The sequence below is a fragment of the Megascapheus bottae genome, chromosome X (genome assembly GCF_031878675.1).
Source record: "Megascapheus bottae isolate mThoBot1 chromosome X, mThoBot2.hap1, whole genome shotgun sequence".
NCBI lineage: Eukaryota > Metazoa > Chordata > Mammalia > Rodentia > Geomyidae > Megascapheus > Megascapheus bottae.
In genome coordinates, this window is record NC_143547.1 from 38,996,619 (window position 1) to 39,021,098 (window position 24,480).

Here is a 24,480-nt window from a genome sequence, read left to right on the forward strand (position 1 = left end):
ATTCCATTGGTTCTCAGGCCTGCTTTGTGCCATTATCGAGCTGTGTTTATTACTATAGCTTTGTAATGGCCTTTGAAGCTTGGTATTGATATTCCTCCAGTGCTATTAAAGAATAGCTATGGATTGTTTCCTCTATTTTATTAAATATCAATGTTTGGATATTGATGGGTATTGCATTGAATTTGTGAATAGCCCTTGGCAAGATTGCCATTTTCACAATGTTAATCCTACCAATCCAGGAGCATGGGAGGTTTTTCCACTTCCTTAGTTCCATTTTAATTTCCTTCTTCAGATTTTTAAAGTTTTCATCATAGAGGTCCTTCACTTCCTCGGTTAAGGTATTTTTTGAGACTATCACAAAAGGAATTGCTTTCCTAATTTCAGCCTTGCTCTTCTCAAACAGGAAAGTGATTGATTTTTAAGAGTTAATTTTATACCCTGATACTTTGCGAAAGTTTCCTATCAGCTCAAGTAACTTTGTAGTGGATTCTATAGGCTTCTTTAAATACAAAGTCCTGTCATCTGCAAAGAGGGAATGTTCTACTTCATCTTTCCCTATTTGGGTCCCCTTTATGTTTGCTTCTTGCCTTATTGCTCTTGCTAAGAATTTTAATCCTACATTGAAGAGGAGTGCAGACAGCGGGCATCCTTGTCCTGTTCCTGATTGTAGAGGAAATGGCTTTAACTTTTCACCATTGAATAGAATGCTAGCTGTAGGTTTGTCATATACAGCCTTTATTATACTGAAGAATATTCCACGGATTCCTAGTTTCTACAGAGTTTTGATCATAAAGGGTTTTGGACCTTATCAAATACTTCTTCTGCATCAATTGAGATGATCATGTTCTTTGACCTTGCTCTTGTTGATGTGATGAATTATATTGAACCAGCTTTGCATCCCTGTGATAAATTCTGTTTGATCATAGTATGTAATTTTTTGATGAGTTGTTGAAGTCGATCAGCCAGAATTTTGTTGAGATGTTTTGCATGGATGTTAATCAAAGAAATGGATCTATAGTTCTCTTTCTTTGATGAGTCCCTGTCCAATTTGAGGATGAGGATTGGTCTGGCTTCATAGAATGAATTTAGTAGAGAACTTTCACTTTCGATTCTATGGAAGAGTCTGAGGGTAATTCATGTGAGTTATTTGAAGGCCTTATAGAATTCAGCTGTGAATTCATCAGGTCCTGGGCTTTTCTTGGATGGTAGGTCTCTTATAGCCATTTCTATTTCAGTACTTGAAATGGGTCAGTTTAGTTGGTTTAGATGTTCTTGATTTAGTTTGGGTATGCCAATATTTGCTAGAAATTATTCCATTTCATCCAGAAATGTTTTCATAATATGGAAAAACCCTCATGCTGTAATATTAATTGTAAAAAGTAAAATATTAAATTCATTCTCAACTATATAGATATACATAGAAAAAATGAATAGGAACCATGTGAAAAGTATGAACAGTGGTGTCTTGGAAAGATCTTTTGCTTTCTTCATCATAACTTTGTTTACAAAATATAATATTAGGTATATGCTTTGCTATATGACCAGAAAAATACATTTTTCAAGCAAGAAACTAATAAATTCTACTTTTGAAAAGCATGATGGTCTCACCTATAGGTAGGATCTGAACAAGTTTAATACTTAGAAGCAGAGAGTAGGATAATGACTACTGGAGGCTGGAGTATAAGGAAGCGGTTGAACTGGGTTGAACTCCAGTTCTTTTGCATGCTAAACATGAGCTTCATCACTGAGGTTGTTCCCCTATACTTTGCTTTTCACAGGCAGCCTTGGAAGCACTAGATGAACTGGACCTGTTCGGTGTGAAAGGTGGGCCCCAATCAGTTATCCATGTTCTGGCTGATGAAGTACAGCACTGCCAGGTAAGGCAATAATGGACCATATTAGAGCACATTTTATTCTTGCCCCAATTCAAATTTAGCACAGTCTTTAAGGAGCAATGAATGACACTATAATTTTTTATTTATTATCATATGCTAATAAGTGTTTTTTACCAAGCATCTTACACTTAGATAAACCAGCTATAGCATTGTTCTTTTTGGCCAGTGCTAGGGCCTGAACTCAAAGCCAAGACACTGTGCCATTTCTGAATTTTTCTGTTTATGTGCTACTGAGAAATCAAACCCAGGGCTTCATACATGTTAGGTAAACATTCTACCACTAAGCCACATTCCCAGACCATTTGAGCATTCCTACCATTTCCCTTAAAACAGTTTTTGTCCCTGTTTTGTAGTAATGAGGTTTAAATTCAGGGCAGGTATTTTGCTACTAAGTCACACTCTCGTGCTCTATCATTCAAGATTACATTGTTAATAGGGTAAATATACATCTGCAGTTTTTAGAATTGTTCCTAGTATCCAAATATTTAAGTTTGTTCTCCCTGACATGACGAATTTTCTCCTTTTCTTCAGACTCTGATTAGATATTCACAGGGTCCTAATGAGTATAAATTTGCCTTCAATTTTGAAAAACACAAAATTTACCATGGTTATACAGAAAGGCTAACTCACAGTCTATGTAAAGAAACAACAAAAGATGGGTTCTCCTAAGAGGGGCTTGGGATAAAGGGGAGAGAAGATGAGTGGAGAGAATAATGGAGAGAACCCAGTCATAAAACTCACCACATGTCCTTCAAAATGAAGAAAACCAAGGAGCCAGGTGGTGTTGGCTCATGCATGTAATCCTAGCTACTCAGGAGGTTGAAATCTAAGGATTGCAGTTTGAAGCCATACTATTATTTCCAGTGAGCTACCAGAAACCCAGAAGTGATGATTAAGCTAAGGGATGAAATTGGGAGGTATGAGAGAGAAAGAAAAACAGGGTGACATCATTTAATATGCATTGTATTCATACGCCATTTTGTTGAATGGCAACTCCTTTGTACAACTACTTTAATATAATAAAATTAGTTTTCATATTGAAAAGGCAATATTTTGGAGGTAAAGGATCTAAACCCTTCCTTTTCTGTTTCTCAGCAACTACATTGTGTCTTAACTTATTTCTAAGTATCTACTGATGTGGCAACAGGACTGTGAGGAGAATGGTGGCAGAGTAGCCTTTGTCTGTAAGAAGCTGCTTCAAATCCAGACAGGGAAGCATTAAGAACAGGCCAAGAAACTCGGTATTAAACACTGTTTAGGATTTATTTCTTCTAAAATATCTCCTACATAAGTATTTTCAAACTAAATGTGTTTTACAATGTTAAGATATATGGGATGGGAACATGGGTTAGTGGTAGAGTGCTTGCTTAGCATGCATGAATTCCTAAATTTGATTCTTCAGCACCACATAAACAGAAAAAGCCAGAAGTGGTGCTGTGGCTCAAGTGGCAGAGCACTAGCCTCGAGCACAAAAGCTCAGGGACAGTGCCCAAGCCAAGAGGTCAAGCCCCAAGACTGGTGGGGGAAAAAAAAGATATTTCCTAATCCACTACATTTGAATTCCTTTCACTTAGTCTATCCTTAATTCACTACTGCCCCGGGCCTCAACATCCAAAGAAGTTGATGCTAGTCTGCTCTCAGTGATTTCTTTCCCAGCCTTCGCCGTAGAGGACAGCCAGTTGGTGGAGCTCACAAAACAAGAGATCATCACTAAACTTCAGGTTTGTCCCATTCTTCTCTAAGGCTGTGACTTTACGGGTTAGGTTAATACTCTTAGGGACCTTACTAAAATCAGTATCAATGATTTAAGGAACCTTTAGTTTTTCCGAATTGCCTTCCAAGTAGTGTCTTTACAAGACTGTTAACTGCTCCTGCACTCATTGCTGAGATTGCAGAATGATATAGCCACTTTGGAAAATAGCAGATTCTTATAAGTTTAAAAATATGACTACAATATGGCCTAACAAACTTACTTCTGGATAGCTATAGAAATGAAAACTTAAACTCAAATAAAAGTCTGCACACAAATGTTTATAGTAGCTTTTAGTGACGGTTGCAAGAGCATGGAGATTTTTAAAAGGGAGATGAATAAATAATTAACATACCATGCTGGTAGAATACTACTCAGCAATGGAAAGGAATGATCTACTAATCTATGTCACAGTATGGGTGATTCGTAAGTGAAATTTGCTAAAGGAAAGACCAAAGAGACCCCAGAGGTCACATATTGTATGATTCCATTTATATGACATTCTAGAAAAGATAAAACTCAAAGGATGATTAGTGGTTCATAGAAGTGGGAGGGAGAGAGAGAGAGAGATCATATATGAAGACAAGACCCTGGAAAATTTTGAAAGCAATGTAAAAGTTTTCTGTGGAACTATTCTGGTATATAAATGAATGAATGAATGAATGAATGAATGAGCATATATACATATATGTTTATACATATATATGTGTATATATATATATATTACATGTACAAACCAATGAATTGTATACCACTAAAAGAAGAGGTTAAAAAGTGATAGAAAAAAATACAATGCAGGGCTGGGAGTTTGGCCTAATGGTAGAGTGCTTGCCTAGCATGCACGAAGACCCGGGTTCAATTCCTCAGTACCACATACATACAAAAAAGCTGGAAGTGGTGCTGAGGCTCAAGTGGTAGAGCTCTAGCCTTGATAAAGTCCAAGGACAGTGCTCAGGCCCTGAGCTCAAGCCCAGGACTGGCAAAAAATACAGTGCAACTGAAAAATGACCATATTACCAATGAATTGAATGATCACCTTGATGGAGCTAAAGATAGTTGCTGACCTAGGCCTAAAGCATAAATACTGTACTCCACAGATAAGCAAACTACAGCTTGTTGGCTGGCCAACTGTTCTTGTAAATGGTACTTTAATAAAGCACAAGGTATACCATCAGAGCTGAGTAGTTGCAACTTAATCTAATATGGCATGCAAAACCTAAAATATTCACTACTTGGCAATTTAGTAACAAATTTGTAAATCCTTGCTCAAGTTAATAAATAGCATTTCTCAAAAAATATGGAAAAGCAACAGAGTACAGATGTTGTGTCATACCAATAAAAGACAACTTGGGAGGCAAAAATAGAGAGGATTGTGGTGTGAGGTAATTACATCCAAAAAGTTAATGAGACTCTTTTTCAAAAAAGCCAGGGGTGATGGCAAACTCTAGTATTTCCCAACTACATAAAATGTATGAGCAAGAAGAATGAAATCCAGGCTTCCCCCTGGCCAAAAATGCAGACCATATCTGAAAAACAGTGAAAGAAAAAAAAGGGAATGGGATCTGGCTGAGAGCACTTGCCTTGTTAAGCATGAGACCCGAGTTCAAACTGCAATAATGAAATAAATAAATAAATACATAAATAAATGTATTGGAGTATAGCAGGGCATGATGGCTCACGCCTATAATCCTAGCTACTCAGGAGGCTGAGATCTGAGGATCAAGGTTCAAAGCCAGCCTGGGTACTAGAGTCCGTGAAACACTTTATTTACTTATTTTTTTATTGTAATGTATAGAAGGGTCACAGTTACATTTGCTAGACAGTGGGTACATCATTTCTCATACATTGACATCCCCTCTCATGTTTTTGTCCCCATTCTCCCCCACCCCTCCTAATCACCTTGTTTTTACCCCTTCCCTTTCCTATTTCAAATAAACAAATAAACATACATACAACATACCAGGTAGAAAAGGCATATACTGTAACAATATGAGATTAACCAAAGGGCAACAAAAAAGAATACAAATAACATAGTAGATTAAGAACAATTACTCAAGATAAAGCTCTTGTTTCCATATCCTGGAGATCCTTTCATTTAGCCTCATCCTATATGGCTTATGTGCATAGCTTTTAAGCTGTTTTTTTTTTGCCAGTCCTGGGCTTGAGCTCAGGGCCTGAGCACTGTCCTTGGACTTTCTTAAGGCTAGAGCTCTACCACTTGAACCTCAGCACCACTTCCTGCTTTTTTCTATGTATGTGGTACCGAGGAATCGAACCCAGGTCTTCATGCATGCTAGGCAAGCACTTTAACCACTAGGCCAAACTCCCGGCCCCCTTAAGCTATTTTAATCCTCTGCTAGGAGAGTCCTAGGTTTGTACTAATTATAAAAAATGAGAGAAACCATTGAGCCTATGTTCCTTAGGGTCTGGATTTACTTCACTTAATATGATTTTTTCCAAGTCTTTCCATTTCCTTACAAATGGGGCCATGCCATTCTTTCTGGTGGCAGTATAGAATTCCATTGTGTATAAATAGCATATCTTTGTGATCCAGTCATCTACTGAGGGGCATCTGGGTTGGTTCCATATTTTTGCTATGGTAAATAGTGCTGCAATAAACATCGTTGTGGTAGTGGCTTTAGTATGTCCTTGTTTCTGGATGTTTGGGTAAATGCCAAGGAGTGGGATTTCTGAGTCGTAGGGGAGCTCTATGTTTAGTCTTTTGAGGAAACGTCATTTTGCTTTTCCATAGTGGTTGAATGAGTTTATATTCTCAACACTGTAGTAGTGATCCCTACTGGCCACATCCCCTCCATCATCTGTTGCTATTAGATTTCTTGATCCTGGGCATTCTAACTGGAGTGAGGTAGAATCTCAAAAATTGTTTTGATTTTCATTTCTTTTATGACCAGAGATTTGGAGCATTTCTTCATGTGTTTATAGGCCATTCATATTTCTTCTTCAGAGAAGTCTCTCTTTAAGGCTTTGGCCCACCTTTTAATGGGGTGTTTCTTTGAATAATAGTTTTGGAGAGATTCTGTTTTTTAGTTGTAGATATATTTTAGCTATGAGGCATTTGTCTGTTGTATAGTTAGTGAAGATCTTCTCCCACTCTATGGACTTTCTATCTAACTTGCTAGCTATATCCTTTGCCACACAGAAGCTCTACAGTTTAATGCAGTCCCATTTGTTCAAACTTTCTTTAATTTGTTGTGTTTCTGGGTCTTTGTTAAGAAAGTTTCAACCTGTGCCAAGGAGACCTATTGTATCTCCTATTCCTTCTTGTAAAGTTTTCAGTGTATCTACTTTTACCTCCATGTCTTTGATCCATTTGGAATTAATCCTGGTGCAGGGTGACACAGAAGGCTCCAACTTTAGTTTTCTGCAGGTGCTTAACCAGATCTGCCAGCACCACTTGTTGAAGAGGCTGTCTTTCTTCCATTCTATTTTTGGGCTCTCTTATCAAAGATTAGGTGGCCATAGGTCTGTGGGTTGATTTCTGGGTACTCAGTTCTTTTTTTTTGCCAGTTTTGGGATTGAGCTCAGGGCCTGAGCACTGTCCTTGGACTTTCTCAAGGCTAGAGCTCTACCACTTGAGCCTCAGCACCACTTCTGGCTTTATTTCTATGTATGTGGTACCGAGGAATCGAAACCGGGTTTTCATGCATGCGAGGCAAGCACTCTACCACTAGGCGAAACTCCCAGCCCCCTGGGTACTCAGTTCTATTCCATTGGTCATCAGGCCTGTTCTTGTGCCAGGACCAAGCTGTTTTGGTTACTATAGCTCTGTAATAGAATCTAAAGTATGGTATTGAAATTCCTCCTGTGCTGTTCTTTCTGCTAAGAATTTTTTTTTGCTATACGGGGCATTTTATTATTCTATATGAAATTTTGGATTGCTTCTTGTATTTCCTTAAAGAATGACATTGGGATATTGATGGGTATTACTTAGAATTTGTAGATAGCCCTTGGCAAGATTGCCATTTTCACGATGTTAATTCTTGCAATCCATCACCATGGGATATATTTCCATTTCCTCAGTTCTGCTTTAATTTCCCTTTTCATGGTTTTAAAGTTTTCATCGTAAGAGTGATTTACATTGTTAGTTAATTCCTAAGTACTTTATTTTCTTTGAGGCTATTAGAAAAGGAGTTGCGTTCCTGATTGCTGTTTCGTTCTTTTCATTGTTGGCATATAGGAAGGCAGTTGTTTTTGAGGGTTAATATTATACCCTGCTACCTTGCGAAAGTTTAGAATTAGCTCAAGCAACTGGGGAGTGGAGTCTATAGGGTTCTTTAAATACAGAATCATGTCATCTGCAAAGATTAAAACTTTCACTTCCTCTTTCCCTGTTTGCATCCTTTTTATGCTTGCTTCTTGCCTTATTGCTCTGGCTAGGAATTCTAATATTATATTAAAGAGTAGTTAAGAAAGTGGGCTTCCTTGTCTGGTTCCTGATTTAAGAGGAAATGGCTTTAGCATTTCCCCATTAAGTATAAGGCTAGCTGTGGGTTTGTCATATACAGCCTTTATTACACTGAGGAATGTTCCGTGGATTCCTAGTTTCTCCAGAGCTTTTAGCATAAAGTTGTGTTGTATCTTGTCAAATGCCATTTCTGCACCTATTGAGACAATCATGTGATTCTTGTCCTTGCTCCTGTTGATGTGTTGAATTATATTAATTGATTTGCGTATGTTGAACCAGCTTTGCCTCACTGTGATGAATCCTGTTTCATCATAGTGTATAATTTTTTGATTGAGTTGCTCAAGATGGTTGGCCAGTATTTTGTTGAGAAGTTTTGCATCAATATTCTTCAAAGAAATGAGTCTATAGTTCTTTTTTTTTGATGAGTCTCTGTCTGGTTTGGGGATGAGTGTTAGGTTGACTTCGTAGAATGAGTTTGGCAAAGAGCCTTTGTTTTCAACTTCGTTGAAGAGCATGAGGAGTATTGGTGTGAGCTCTGCTTTGAAGGCTTTCTAGAACTCAGCTGTGAATCCATTAGGCCCTGGGCTTTTCTTGGATGAGAGATCTCTTATTGCCATTTCTATTTCAGTACTTGGAATAGATCTGTTTAGGTCTTCTTGGCATAAAGGTTTGAAAAGTATTCCCATATGATGCTCTGCATCTTGGTAATTTCTGTCGCGATATTTCCATTCTCATCCATGATTTTATTTGGTTGTGCTCCCTTCTTTTTCTTTTGGTATGATTTGCTAATGGTCTGTCAATTTTGTTAACTTTTTCAAAGAACCAACTCCTTTTTTATTCTTTCTATAGTTTTTTGGACTCCAATTCATTTAATTCTGCTATGATTTTAATAATTTCCTTCCTTCCACTGGGATTGGGGTTGGTTTATTGCTCTTTTTCCAAGAGCTTAAGGTGTGCCATTAAATTGTTGGTTTGAGATTTTTCCAGTTTGTTAATGTAGGCACTCATAGCTATAAATTTTCCTCTGAGTACTGCCTTTACTATGTACCAAAGGGGCTGGTATTTTTTTCATATATTTTTATTTTAATTAATTGAAGGGTTACATTATATTCACCAGATAGAAGGTGCATTACTTCACAAACATTGATAAACTTTCTCATGTCTTAGTCCCCATTTCCCTCCCCCCCGCCCCTCATTTTGTTTTCCCTCTTCCCTATCCTATTTCAAATAACCAAATAAGCATATATACAATATGTGAGATAACAAGGTGAAATACTGTAACAGTATGATATAACCAAGGGACAGCAAAAGACATGAAAGATAACATAGTATATTAAGGACAAGAATCACTCATTATATGGCTTTTGTTTCTATATCCTGGAGGTCCTTTCATTTAGCGTCATACTATATGGCCTTATGTATCTCTGCTAGGACAGCCCAAGGTTTATACTAATTATGACAAAAGAGGGAAACCATTGAGCCTATGTTCCTTTGCGTCTGGCTTACTTCATTTAATATAATTTTTTTCTAAGTCTTTCCATTTCCTTACAAATGGGGCGATGTCGTTCTTTCTGAAAGCAGCATAGAATTCCATTGTGTATAAATACCACATCTTGTTGATCCACTCATCAACTGAAGGGCATCTGAGTTGGTTCCATATCATTGCTATGGTAAATAGTGCTGCAATGAACATCGTTGTGCTAGTGGCTTTAGGATGTCCTTGTTTCAGGATGATTGGGTAAATGTCAAGTAGTGGAATTGATGGGTCACAGGGGAGCTCTATGTTTAGTCTTTTGAGGAACTGTTATGGCAGTCTTCTTTAAACTTAAAATAATCTGAAAAATATTAAGTGCATTTTGTTTACCAATCCTTGGGCTTAAATTCAGCACGTGGGTGCTGTCCCTAAGCTTTTTTACTCAAAGCTAGTGCTCTACCACTTAAGCCACAGCTTTAGCTTTTGGTCGTTCATTGGAGGTATGAGTCTGCCTTGGCTGCCTTTGAAATATGATCCTGAGATTTCAGTCTCCTGAATAGATCGGATTATATGTGTGATCAACCAGTGGCCCAGCTTCATAAGTACTGTTAAGTGCCCCATATTATTAAGTATGACATCTGAATTAGTGTGAGACTGTTGCATGTCAGTGTTGTCCACTATATATTTCTGATTAATTATATACATTATCAATATACAAACTTCTGACCTTTCTTCTCTGTATCCCCAGGGTCGTTATGGTTGCTGTCGTTTCCTACGAGATGGATATAAAACTCCTAAAGAGGTACATTTCTTGCTTTAAATGCATGGTAGAATAATCCTGACTCTGCAGCCTCACTCAAAGAGATCAGTCACCTCAAAATGGTACTCAGGTAGATTACTAAACAGGATAACCTCAGTTTATCTATTGGGCTTAATTAATTAGTTTTGGGGCTTTTCAGAATGAAAAAAAAATAAAGGTACAGTCCTTTCACTGTTTGCAACTGGATAGTTTCAGGAAAGAACTTGCTGATGGATAATAAAACAGTAAAAAAAGCTTATAAGAGGTTTATCTTTGTGATTGTTGTTCTTAATGTACTATGTTATTTTTCTCTTTTTTTCTCCTTATTGTTAATTTCGTGTGGTTACTGAATCTGACTTTGTTAACTGGTATATTGTATATGTATTTATTTATTTATTTGAAATAGGGAAGAGAAGGGGGAAAACAAGATGATTGGGAGGGGGAAGAGAGAGGGAAATGGGAACAAAAACCTGAGAAGGGGTATCAATCTGCGAGAAGTAATGCACTCACTACCTGACGAATGTAACTGTAACCCCTCTATACATTACTCAGACAGTAAAATTTTTAAAAAGCTTAAGCAATAAGAGAACATTTACCTAGTTTCTAAGTGCCTCTCCCTAAATATGTGATCATTATAAAGGAAAAACGCTTTCCATCAGTACATCAGACAGAGTCACTGTCTTAGTACATCTTGTGTTACCATTAACAGATTCTTCTGATTCTTCTCTTCCTGTTGTTCTCTTTTTCCACTTTGAGGATTTATGAAGGCTCTATGCTTGGGCAGATTTCTTATTTTAGATAGTACTTTTTCACAAAGTTCACCTATGACTTATGTTTCATGTGTTACCTTGAGGCGGCTTATTCTTTTTTTTTTTTTGCATTTTTTTAATTGTAATTAGTAAAAGGGTTACATGATATTTGCCAGATAGAAGGTGCATTAATTCACGTACATTAATACCCTTTCACATGTATTGGTACCCATTTCCCTCCCCCCCACACCCCGCACCCGTCTTGGTTTTCCCCCCTTCCCTATCAAATTTCAAATAACCAAATACAAATAAATTCAGTATATCAGATAACACTGTTGTATGCCTTTCTAATTGTACATTCCACTACTATCTCAAACTCAATAAGTGCAAAACCAAATACAACTTTACTGCAACCCAATCTGACTTTTTCCATATCCTCCTGTGATATTATGGTATCCCAGTTCCATTATGTAGAAATCACCTCATGGTTCTTGCTAAGGGAGGAGGAGTATGTACATGTACTTGCAACCTTTCTTGTCCACTTTCTCTGAGTAATAAGACAGACTTTGCCATGTTTTTTTCTAAAAACCAGGATCCCAATCGTCTGTATTATGAACCAGCTGAGCTGAAGCTATTTGAAAACATCGAGTGTGAATGGCCGTTGTTCTGGACATACTTTATCCTTGATGGCATCTTCAGTGGCAACACAGAACAGGTAGTGATCTGGAAATAGCGCCTCAGCCAACTATCCTTCATACATCTTCCTCTGTGTGTTAATGGCTATACTGACCCCCTGTCCTCCTGATACTAAATTTACACCTGAGAAAGACTCACATCTTCTGGCTTCACTTTCAACCACTGAATAGACCAAGTATTGACATTGATTAATTTCTTCCATTTCTCTCTACAGAAGAATAGTTTTTCTCTATTCATTAAGGAAGACATCAAAAATTTTAAAAAAATATTATTAAATGTCAGTAACACTATAATTATTTGCTAATACAAGTAGAAAAAATAGAAAATGGTAATATACTTGGATATAACTTATTTAAAATATTTAAGGAGATTGTAATATTAAATATCCTGATTTTTTGGCATTATACTATATACATAAACTGAGTTGTTATACTGTACCTCATAAAGTAATGTTTATAATATGTGGTGGAATCTGCCTGTAATCCCAGCACTGAGAAAACTGAGGCAGAGGACTTTTAGTTGAAAGCCAATTTGGGAAACAGAGACCATCTCAAGTAGTGATGATGATGATGATGATAGTAGTGGTGATGGTGGTGGTGGTGGTGGTATTTTAAAGACATCTGTAAAGTTCATTGAATTTAACATGTTATTTCAAGGTACAGTCAGTTCTGCTATGAGACTAACCATTCCTAAAAAGCTCACCATACTATGTATGCATAGTCAAGAATTTAAAAATATGTCCTAACATGCATGATTAGGAAAAAGCTGTCTACTGTGATAGTTACACTGCTTTTACTTTGAAAAAGAGCACAACTTGGTGTATTTCAGTACATGCCTTTCTATCTGCCAGCTTACCCATCTAGCTCATGTGCCCACTAGCTTGTTTTTAAGAAGAAGAAAAAGAGGAGATAAACTAGAGTAAAAGAACATAAAACAGAGGAAAAGTTAAAAAGCTTGTTGAGGCTGGGCGCTATGGCTCATGCCTATAATCCTAGCTACTCAAGAAGCTGGGATCTAAAGATCAAGGTTCAAACTCAACCCAGGCACAAAAGAACCTTAGACTCTTATCTCCAATTAACCTCTAGAAAACGAGAAGTGGGGATTGGCTCAAGGGTAGGGTGGTAGCTTTGAGCTGAAGAGCTCAGGGGCAGTGCCCAGGCCAAGTTCAAGCACCATGACCCACAAAAAGAAAAAGAAAAAGAAAAAGAAAAAGAAAAACAACCAAACAAAAAAACCCAACAGGTTCAGAGCCAGGAGTGTGGCCTAGTGGTAGAGTGCTTGCCTAGAATGCACAAATCCCTGGTTCAATTCCCCAGTACAACTTACACAGAAAAATCCAGAAGTTGTGCTGTGGCTCAAATGGTAGAGTGCTAACCTTGAGAAAGCTCAAGAACAGTGTTTGAGTCCTGAGTTCAAGCCTAGGACTGGCTAGAAAAGTAAATTGATGCTGGGTGCTGATGGTTCATGCCTATAATCCTAGCTACTCAGGAGGCTGAGACCTGGATGATCACAGTTTGAAGCCAGCCTAGGCAGAAAAGTCTTCAATTAATGAGCAAAGAGACAGAATGGAGATGTGGCTCAAATAGTAGAGTGCTAGTCGTGAGCAAGTAAGCCCAGCAAACTTGAGCTTCTGCACTCAAGCCCTGAGACTTATATGAAAAAAAATAAAAAGAAGGTTAAGAGAAAAGAGGAAATTAAAGACAGGGGGCACATAGTACATAGCCAGCATGGCAATCAACAGCTTACAGCTTATAAATTAAGAAGTTGTGAGGAAGGGTGAGGTTGGGATGGGTGGGAGAAAATGATGGATTTTATTCATAAACTGACATTTTGAATTGAAACCCCTTTGAACAACTATTGAATTTTTTGCCAGTCCTGGGCTTGATATCAGGGTCTGAGCACTGTCCTTGGGCTTTCTCAAGGCTAGAGCTCTACCACTTGAGCCACAGCACCATTTTTGGCTTTTTTTCTATGTATGTGGTACCAAGGAATTGAACCCTGGTCTTTGTGCATGCTAGGTGGCACCACTAGGCCAAACTCTGAGCCTTAAAGATAATTTTTAAAAATAAAAATAAAAAGGAATTGATAGAAGAGTGTCTAGATGCAATGCAATAGAAAGATGTAAGTGCAGGTGTGAACTGATGTAGTTCATTGTCCTGAGTTGTGTGAATGTGTGTGTTGTGTATTTTTATACAGCTCACTTCAGCGGTATGTATTCTCAGGATCCAATTTTGCATAAGCAGATATGATATTCATGTTTCTACCCTAATCTTTCAAATGTATTAAACAAATTTAAATTTTTACAGGACCTCAGCTGAGCTGATGATATCGTGTTATAGCAAACTGCTTTATTTGCACTATAACTTACAATTTTGTTTTGTTTTTGTATTTTTTATGAACCCAGAGCCTTGTACATGCTACACAAGTAGTCTACTATTGATATAGATCTTCAGCTGCCCTATTCATTTTTTAAAAAATTTTATGTACTGCTAATCTTCAACAAATTGTTAAAGGCAGTAAACCGGACTATGCTAAAAACTAAACTTACCAGGTCATAATACAGTTTTAAAAGCAGTTATGGTCATTTACACCTCGCTACTTGGATGGCTGAGATTAAGAGGATTGTGGTTTTGAGGCCAGCCTAGGCAAAAAGTTTCAGACTTCCTCATCTCTGTCAATATAAAGGCTGGTGCGGGGGTGGGGGGCAGCTGTGTGAGAAGATTGCCATCCAGATTGGCCCAGGCAAAAGCAAGACCCTATTCAAAAAATAAAGCCAGCTGGAGTGTTTGAGCCCAGTGTTACAGCACTTGTCTAGCCAAGCACAAATCTTTACATTCATATACTCTTTTTGGAGGGGTTCCTTTGTAAATTGTTATTAAAAATATGATGCACAGAGGGGTTACAAATTTCAAATGCAGGTAATAGTGTTTCTTTTTGGACAATGTCACCCCTTCCTTTACTTGCTCCAAGTTTTCCCCTCACATCCCTACCTATAATTTATTTTTCCAGTTCTTGGGCTTGAACTCAGAGCCTGGGCACTATCCTTGAGCTTTCTCAAGGCTATTACTCTACCACTTGAGCTACAGCACCACTTCTGGCATTTTCTGTGTATGTGGTACTGAGGAGTCGAAGTCAGGACTCCATGCACTAGGCAAGCATTCTACTACTAGGCTACACTCCTGTCCCCCTGCCCTATTAAATTGGAGTTTTCTTTGTCTGTTGTGGGACTTGAACGCTGGGCCTGGGCAGTGTCCCTGAGCTCTTCAGCTCAAGGCTACTGCCCTACCCCTTGAGCTACAGTGAGCTAAATCTCATGGCTTTTAGTGCCTGGGCTGGTTTTAGACCACGATCCTCAGATCTCATTCTTCTGAGTAGCTAGGATTACAGGTGTGAGCCACCATGCCCGGCTTCCATAAGTTTTATATTTCATTTTTAACATAGTGTCTAATGGGTACCACTAGAAAGGCAGTACATCTTTTTTAATTTAATTTTATTGTCAAGGTGATGTACAGAGGAGTTATACTTACATGCACAAGGAACTGAGTACAATTCTTGTTGAACATTGTTACCCCTCCCACATTTTTGTCCCCTTTATCCTACCCCTATTCTCCCCCAAATTGTAAAGTTCATTTCCAACCTATTGTCCTGTATCACTTGTTTCATTGGTTCACCCTTTGTCCTCTGTCTCACTATTTTGTTGTTCCCCTTCCCTTCCCTAGTTCAGATAAATGTGTATACAATGCACCAGATACCAAAATCAAATACAGTGACAACAGGGGATAAACCATAGGAGGAAAAGAAAAAGGAAGAAAAAATAACTTCACATAGTACATTAAAAACAACAACCACAAAGAAAAACTTCTTGTTTCCATATCTTCGAGTTCATTTCCCTTAGAATCATCTTATATGGTCATATGTACAAAGCTATTGAGGCATTACATATTAAAAGTCAAGAAAGTGTACGTAAGGTAGTCTTAAGATAGTACATAGTAGATCAGACAGAAATCCTGGTCATGTAAATGCTTGATGATCTTCCAGAAGTTTGGAACCTCTTTGAATCCTAATTTCTTCGGGAATGGCTTCAATTTCATATATATAGTAGGATGTTTATTAAAGTTAAATGTGTTCCATAATGCAAAACTCCAAGCCTGATATTTGGCCTACAATAATCATTTAGTAAGTACCATTCCCTTTTCCTCTCCCTTTTACTTGGTTAAATGAGCTCCTTGTAATAGGGCCTTCTTTGACTATAGCCTTTCCCACAGGAATCCTCTAAAAGTTTGTTCTTCTGCCTTTCTTTTCTCTACAGGTTCAAGAGTACAGAGAGGCTCTTGATGCAGTCCTCATTAAGGGCAAAAATGGAGTCCCGCTTTTGCCAGAGCTATATAGTGTTCCTCCCAACCGGGTGAGTCGACTCATTTAAGTCAAACAATTTTTGTCATTTGTTTATAGATTTAGCACAAATGCAATATGATTTTATTCCATTAAAAGAAATTGTGAGACGATCTCAATTATGGCACTATTATACAATGAGATATGGTCAAGGCCAAACTGTAATTCTCCTTTTTTTTTTTTGGCTGGTCATGGGGCTTGAACTCTGGGCCTGAGCAGTGTTACTGAGCTCTTCAGCTCAAGGCTAGCACTCTACCACTTTGAGCCAAAGCACTACTTCCACTTCTCTGGTGGTTAATTGGAAATAAGAGTCTCACAGCGGACTTTGAACCATGATTCTCTCAGCCTCCTGAGTAGCTAGGATTATAGGCTTGAGCCACCAGCATCCGGCTCCAAACCATAATTCTGAGGATGGGATCAGTAGGTGGAAGGAGGGTGATACTCTGTCTAGGCTCTCAGGATTTGCTCTTCCCTGCTTTGAGGACAGTAAGCCAGAACTGTTTGTGTAGAACCGGCTTGGGAAATGCAGTAGGTCTTGTCTTCATTTTCCCAACATGCCAGTTGGATATACAATTGCTTCTATTCTCCTTTGTAAAAGAGCATTAAACATGGGGAGACATAGTCATCCTTTCTGGTGGGGATGAAGTATAGACAGAAGTATGCATAGAATTCAGGCCTCTCCCCTGCCTTTTCAACCAGGATCTGCATTTGTTTGTTGGGGGTGGGGGTCGTCATGTGTCTAGAACTCAGCCTGGGTGCTGTTCTTTAGTGCCCGGGCTAGCTTTGAACCGAGATCCTCAGATCTCAGCCTCCTGAGTAGCTAGGATTACAGGGGTTGAGCCACTGTGTCAGGCAGGATCTGCATTTTCATAAAATCCCCAGGTAGCTTTGAGGAGTAAGGCTCTGAACTATTGTTGTGGTGTTGGACTGCTCAATGCCTTGCCTGGGTGACTAAATAGGGATGGCACAAATCACAGTGCACACTGGGCTTTCATTGTCTAGCACCACATCCTGTATCTCGGTTCATCTGGCCTCTTGGTCTGTTCATCTAGGTTGATGAAGAATATCAGAATCCTCACACCGTGGACCGGGTCCCCATGGGGAAGCTGCCTCACATGTGGGGTCAGTCTCTGTATATTTTAGGAAGCTTGATGGCAGAGGTAAGAGGAAACATCAGGGCTTTCTCACCTTTCCCTGACTCAGTCACTATAACCAGTAGATTTGTTAGTAGTTCACAAGAACATCTTTTGCCATTTTGTACTTTACCCTCAATTTTAGCTTCTGGTCTAGATTCTCAGAGTGGTGATCACGGACAGAGCTTGGCAAACATCTTTTGTTCCCTGGCAACCACGTCCCTCTTGCCCCACACAGATTCCCTAAGTTTTCACTGTTATTTGGAGCTGCTTAGTAAGCAAGCCCTAGATCTTTCCCTTACAAAATGCCTCCCAATGCCAGATGCCTGTGGCTGATACTTCCAACCTAGTGACTCTGAAAGCTGAGATCTGAGAATTGCAATTCCAAACCATCCTGGGAAGGAAAGTCAGCGAGATTCTTATCTCCAATTGGCCACCAAAAAAAGTTGGAAGTGGAGCAAGTGGCTCAGTAGTACAGCTCTAATCTTGAGAGAGAAAAGGAGAAAACAAAAACAAAAACAAAAACCTCAGGGAAATCCAGACCCTGAGTTCAAGCCCCAGACTGGCAGAAAAAAAACTGACAACAAAAAATCTGGTTAGTGTCTTGTATAGTGGGTCACTCATGTATGCCGTTGTGCTTCAGTCTTGAATTACTGGCAGTGGGTTAAGGTATAATCCTTACACACAATATAATGGTTCTTATTCTTTCATTCAGTTAACTGATCATTTTTTTGCACTCTGACAAGTGATTAGGAACATAGTGATGTTTTTGTTTTGTTTATTTTATAATAAGGGCCTCTCTACATGTTCCTTATATCAAATTCTCTTGAGACAACCCTTGATGAGGCACTTCTATATGTCAAGCTTTTTCTGTTTTAAAAAGAAAGGTGGTACTGGGGCTTGAACTCAGGGCCTCACAGTTGCTTGTCTTGCTTGCCCACATCTGACACTACCACTTGAGCCACATTTCCAGTCCTGCTTTTTTCTGGTTAATTGAAGATGGAGTCTTCTGACCTTTTATGCACTAGCTTGCTTTACACTGCGACCCTATAGAGCTCACCTTCCTGAGTCTCAGCTAGGTTATAAACACAATTATAAGCATATAGCAAGTCCTGGCTCCGTGTCCAAATTCTTTTTTGGGATTTTTAGCCTACACAGAAGATTTTTCTTTCTCAAAAGCTTTCCATATTTACAGATAAATCTATTTTATTCTATATGTTATTTTCATGTAATTAACCTGGAAGATCTAACTTTATGACTTGGGTATATATTTGTTATTTGATTATATATGTCCATTTATTTATTCTCTGCAACAGTTTTAGTTTGAGTAAGTTTTTTCTGTGACAACTTTTTATTATCTTTACTTGGCATTAGCATGAAATTAGCAATAATTGGCAGAATGCCAATTATTCTTTTTTGGTGAAATCTTCATTCAACTAGATTAAGTACAATATAAAAGGAGATATTCGGCATTATTAGGATAAAAAAGGGGGAGTTCATCTTATTTCATAAAGAACAGAACCTCAAGTGAAAAAGATTTCTGCTCAGCAGAAGGTACTGGAGACAATCGGACAAGTGAAAAACAGAAACAATGGCTTAAAATAAGCAATGTGGACTGATTATCATAATATGTATATCCACAGAAGGTAGAGTAATAACCAGCAACTTTCTGTTTCTTTATAATTTTTATCTAACTGACTTCCAAAGTAAAGTATTTTGGCAGCCACTAGCAATGAACTACAGATAAAATTTATTTAGATGTGAATTCCAGTTTTATTTATGGAAGGAATTTGTTTGCTATCTAATAATACCTCCCCTAAACCATTAGTTCTACTTATTTTGAGACTTAATAATCAGATTTTAAATCTGAGACAGAGTCTCTCTATTAACCTGGGCTGGCCTTGAGCTTTCAATCCTTTTGCCTCTCAAATTCTGGGGTTAAAAGTGTGTGTTACCACACCTTGCCTTGATAATCTGGTTTGTTTGTTTTGTGGTTTTTTTTGTGTGTGTATATGTATGTATTTCCTTAGGGATTTTTAGCTCCTGGAGAAATTGATCCACTGAACCGTAGGTTTTCTACTGTACCAAAGCCAGATGTTGTTGTTCAAGGTATGTATTTTTACTTCCAGCAGCAGAAGTTTTGTTCTGACAGTGTGCTTAAGGACACAGATGTTTTTCGGCCAGTAATTTGAGTTTAATCTTCATCCTTTTATTTTACTAGGCTTTGAATATATATATATATATATATATATATATATATATAATAAATTTAGTTCAGTTTGGTTTCAAAATTACTGGTAATCATACACAAATGAAGGGTGGGTGATTTCAAAAGCACTCTTTATTCCTGGAAACTTTTAAGTGCCCTGACATTTTAACTTCCTACTTATCTCTTTTCTCTTAAACATTTTTCTACTAGTAATCCTTTTCATAACCTCTTTGTTCTGCACCTACTCTCATACTTTAATAGCTCTGTATTTACATATTCTGTCTTGACTTACTAGTACTGCATCTTAGCATTATATTTTGTTTTGCAAGTTCTGGGCCTTGTACTCAGGGCCTGAGCACAGTCCTTGTGCTTTCTCAAGGCTACAGCACCATTTCCAGCCTTTTTCTATATATGTGGTACCTAGGAATCGAACCCGGGTCTTCGTGCATGCTAGGCAAGCACTCTTACTACTAGGCCAAACTCCAGGCCCATCTTAGCATTGTGTTTTCACTGGAGAATATGTCTAAGATCTACTTTTTCCCTAATAATCAACTTAAATTTGAGGTCATCTCCTTATTGCAAAACACTTGGCTAAGGATCTTTTTTTTAACGTACAAAGATTTCTAGTGTCAATACTTAAAAAATCTCTAGTACTGATCTCTTTACTTTTCATCCCATCCATTTACCTCTCTTAAGAACAGCAGTTGCTTTTCCCTTGCTTGTCACTTCTAGTAGTAACCCGTTTGCTTAGTTTCCTAGGATAAAAATCTTGAGATTATTTTTATTTATCGATGGATTTATTCAGTCATGGGACTTGATCACTGGGCCTGGGGATTGTCCCTGTGCTCTTCAGCTCAGGGCTACCACCCTACTCCTTGAGCTACACTTGAGTTTTTCTGGTGATTCATTGGAAATGAGTCTCACGGACTTTAGTGCCCGGCCTGGCTTTGAACCACAGTCCTCAGATCTCAGCCTCTTGAATAGCTGGGATTACAGGTGTGAGCCATTCCATCCAGCTTAATTATTTATTTTTATTAAGACATGTAAAAGTGGGGTTTCTATTCCAGAAGTCAGATTGTGAGTACAACACATCTTAATCAATGTCACCCCTCCCATCATTCTCCCCTTTTCCCCATCCAGTCCTTACCCTCAAGTTACATAGCTCCATTACTTTCAGATAGTACATTGAATGTAATGACTATATTGCTTGTCCTTCCTCCTTCCATTCACGTTTGAGATGGTTTTTGATTCTCCAACATCACTATCCAATATAGTATTACATCCTTCCCTGATGCAACTTTACAATTTCTCTAGACTTGATTCTTAAGGAAAAGAATCCTATTTTCTAAAGCTTTCTGTACTTGTAATTCTATATATTACAGAGATTTTGCTTATCACTGTCTTTAGCAAACATTTGATGAAGACCATTAGGCTTCCTTTCTGTAAGAAAACTTGTTCTGCTTTAAGGCTTACACTCAGCTGTATCGATGTCCTAGATGCTCTAAAGCATTTAGTCATTGAAGATGTAGAGGCTCAGTTCACAGCCTTCTTCCTCCCCACATTTGTCCATAAAAATAGACTTTAGCATTGATATAGATGTCATGTGACATCTTTAGCCTCAAAATTCTTGGATATCCATAACTCAAGTACCTTATCCTTCTACTCTACTCTCAACAAGGATCAAACTTTGTGACCATTTCACCTTATATATCTATATATCCAGTATTTTTACTAGGCTCATGTCACTTCAGCTTTCTTTTTATTCTTCTTTTATTCATTTCCCTATGGTACTAAGAGTCCGACACAAGGCATTTTGCTTGACAAGTGCTCTACCACTTTAGCCATGCCTCCAGCTTTTTTTTGGCTTCATTTTTCTTTTCTTTTTTATCATGGATAAGAGAAGCTTGCATTTTATTTTTTTCATATATTTTTATTGTAATTAATAGAAGGGTTACATGATATTTGCCAGATAGATGGTGCATTAATGGCTTCATTTTTCTAATAGGGTCTAATAGGGCCAGGCTGGACCACAGTTCTTCTAGTTATACTTCTCTTGTAGCTGGGATGATAGGTGTATGCTACCATGCCAAGATTTTTTTTTACTAGTTATGAAGGAGCCTTGCAAACTTTTTTGCAGAGATTAGACTTGAATTATGATCCTCCTGATCTTCACATCTTGAGTAGCTAGGATTACACGTGCACACCACCATATCTTCACATTGCACTTGTTTCTGGCTTTTTTTTCTCACCTGCTCTTCTCGACTTCGTGGTTAAACAGCAAAATACCTCACCCATCAATGCATTATACTACTGTTAAATGCGTTCAAAAAATTATAGCCCTAGGTCAGTCTTACAGTCTGTACTTTCTGATCCCATTCCTTGCCAGCTAAAGCTACTGAGGGAACTATCAAATGAACATACCGTGGTACTGAAAAGACATAGTTTCCAACTCACTCCACCTTCTGTTCTTGTTTGTGCATTTCTGTTCTTCTCAACCACTAACCCAAATAAAGTCTATTTTCAGCTTCTAGCCCTTGTTAAAGCCTTATTCTAAGCATGCTACTTTATGCCTGATCATTATGCTCTCTTACTCATCAATTTTCTAATCTTCTCCATCCTAACTATCGTACTTGACCTTCCTTCCTTTCCTGTAGTCTCAAAAAAAAGGTTGTTTTCCTATCCAAGCTCAAGTTCTCTTTCTGATACATGAGCCTTTTCTAGAAATTTACTCTTAGGTGAAGTATTCAGTTTGCCACTCTATTTTTGTTGTTTTTCCCCCCATCTATTGACATTTTCATCTTCCTCTAGTTATCCAACTAGTTTTTATTTTTCTTGTCCAAACCTCTGCCCCTTTCATATTCCATTCATTCTTCTCTACCTTATAATCTGGTTTATTACTTTGAAAATATTTTTGTTGAAATTATTGAGCTTTATGTTTCCAATTTCAGTAAATATTTCATATCTGCATCTTATTCAATACTTCAGTTCTATCTATTATTAATCTTTCTGAAAACTCCTGTTTTCTTTTTTTTTTTTTACCAGTCCTGGGCTTGAGCTCAGGGCCTGAGCCTTATCCTTGGACTTTCTCAAGGCTAGAGCTCTACCACTTGAGCCTCAGCACCACTTCTAGCTTTTTTCTATGTATGTGGTACCGAGGAATCGAACCTGGGTCTTCGTGCATGCTAGGCAAGCACTTTAACCACTAGGCCAAACTCCCGGCCCAAACTCCTGTTTTCTATCATGCCATATTCTGTTGGGTTTCCTATAACCTATATTAAACACTGTTCTGTCTCATATCTTTCCCCATCTTCTCTTTGATACTTAACTATTGTTGTTACTGAGAGTTCTGTCCTTAGTCCACTGCTCTGTAAAATTTGCTTGTTTCTCAGCATCCTCCTCCAACTTTCTCCCTTTTCTCAACTCTTTACTTATTTCATTACTCTCAGAAGCTGGTATTACCTGATATTCCACAAAGCAAACATAAGTCATGGGTCAAGAAACCACCCACACCATTCTTGACGTCATAGTCTGCATTCCATTTTTCATCTCTATGTTACTTTTCCCCTTTCTATGCTAATAACTCATGAATGTATAGCAGCTTTCACTTCCTTTTATGTGTTAGTCCTGGGGCTTGAAATCAGGGCCTGGGCACTGTCCTTGAACTGTTTTGCTTAAGGCTAACACTCTACCACTTGAGCCATGGCTCCACATCTAGCGTTTTGCTGGTTAAGTGGAGATAAGAGTCTCAAAGGCTTTCCGTCAAAGCGGAGTTAAAAACTATGATATTCAGATCTCAGTTTTCTAAGAAGCTAGAATTACAGGTATGAGCCACCAGTGCCCCACTTATAGCAGCTTCCTTTAAGCTAGCCCCGTGTGTATGTCTCCCATGCGCCATCAATTTAGCCTGCGAAAAATTAATTAGCTGCACCCTTCTGCTGTACCACCCACATCTGCTGTTCCTGCTGTGTGCCAATATCATTAAAAGGCATGCTGTGCTTCCAGAAACACAAACACTCAGGGAGTCTTTCTCAGGTTAGTTTTCCCTCTCTTTAACTTTCTGAATTCAAATTAGTTAACAAATTCTGTCTTATTATGAAATACTTCTGAAATCCATCCAGTTTTCTACAGCACCCATAGCATATTCTTAATGTTGCCTATCCACCTCATCCTCTTATATTATAGCAGTCATTTTGGCAGTACTGAGATTTAAACTCAAGGCTTCACACTTACATGGCAAGTGCTCTATCACTGAGCTGTACCTCCTGGCAAGATTTTCATTGCTTATCTTTAAGAAATGATGTCACTTCTTACCAGGGTCTGCACTTAGACTGCAGTCTGCCTATTTAGGCTTCCTATAGTTAGGATGATAGATGTACACCACAGCATCTGGTTCTGTTGAGACATCTCATGGATTTTTCTATCCAAGCTGGCCCTAGAACCATGATCCTAAGACTTACTATATATAGCTTGAGATGATAAGCATGAACCATTCAATTCAACTATGAGTTGAGAAAGGGTCTTGTGAACTTTTCTGCTCAGGCTGTCCTTGAACCACAATCTTCCCATTCTCAGCCTTCTAAGTAACTCCGATTACAAGTGTGAACCAGGAGTACCTAGGTTATAGTAATATTTTTTTATTTACTGTTCCAATTGTCTTCAGTACAGGCCAATTGTAGTCTATCCATTTATTCTTTTACTTAAACAAATAACTTCTGGGCTGGGTGTTTGACCTAGTGGTAGAGTGCTTGCCTCACATTCGATTCCTTGGTACCACATATACAGAAAAAAAAGCTGAAAGTGGTGCTGCGGCTCAAGTGGTAGAACCCTAGCCTTGAGAAAGTCCAAGGACAGTGCTCAGGCCCTGAGCTCAAGCCCAAGACTGGCAAAAAAAATACACAAATAAAAAATAACTTCTGTAGCCCAGATACAGAAATAATCAGTTTACATCCTCTCAATC

The 24,480-nt window shown here is 38.2% G+C and overlaps 1 protein-coding gene across 2 annotated transcripts in view; it reads left to right on the forward strand.

The window, feature by feature from the left end:
• Phka1 (phosphorylase kinase regulatory subunit alpha 1) overlaps positions 1 to 24,480 on the forward strand; it is a 141,321-nt gene that overhangs the window by 36,432 nt on the left and 80,409 nt on the right. For both annotated transcript variants that reach the window (XM_090326737.1, XM_090326738.1), the window contains exons 7-13: positions 1,779 to 1,877; positions 3,470 to 3,616; positions 10,294 to 10,347; positions 11,686 to 11,808; positions 16,099 to 16,194; positions 17,234 to 17,341; positions 19,345 to 19,423. In XM_090326737.1, coding sequence (XP_090182863.1) covers positions 1,779 to 1,877; positions 3,470 to 3,616; positions 10,294 to 10,347; positions 11,686 to 11,808; positions 16,099 to 16,194; positions 17,234 to 17,341; positions 19,345 to 19,423 — 706 coding nt within the window. The remainder of the gene's footprint in view (positions 1 to 1,778; positions 1,878 to 3,469; positions 3,617 to 10,293; positions 10,348 to 11,685; positions 11,809 to 16,098; positions 16,195 to 17,233; positions 17,342 to 19,344; positions 19,424 to 24,480) is intronic.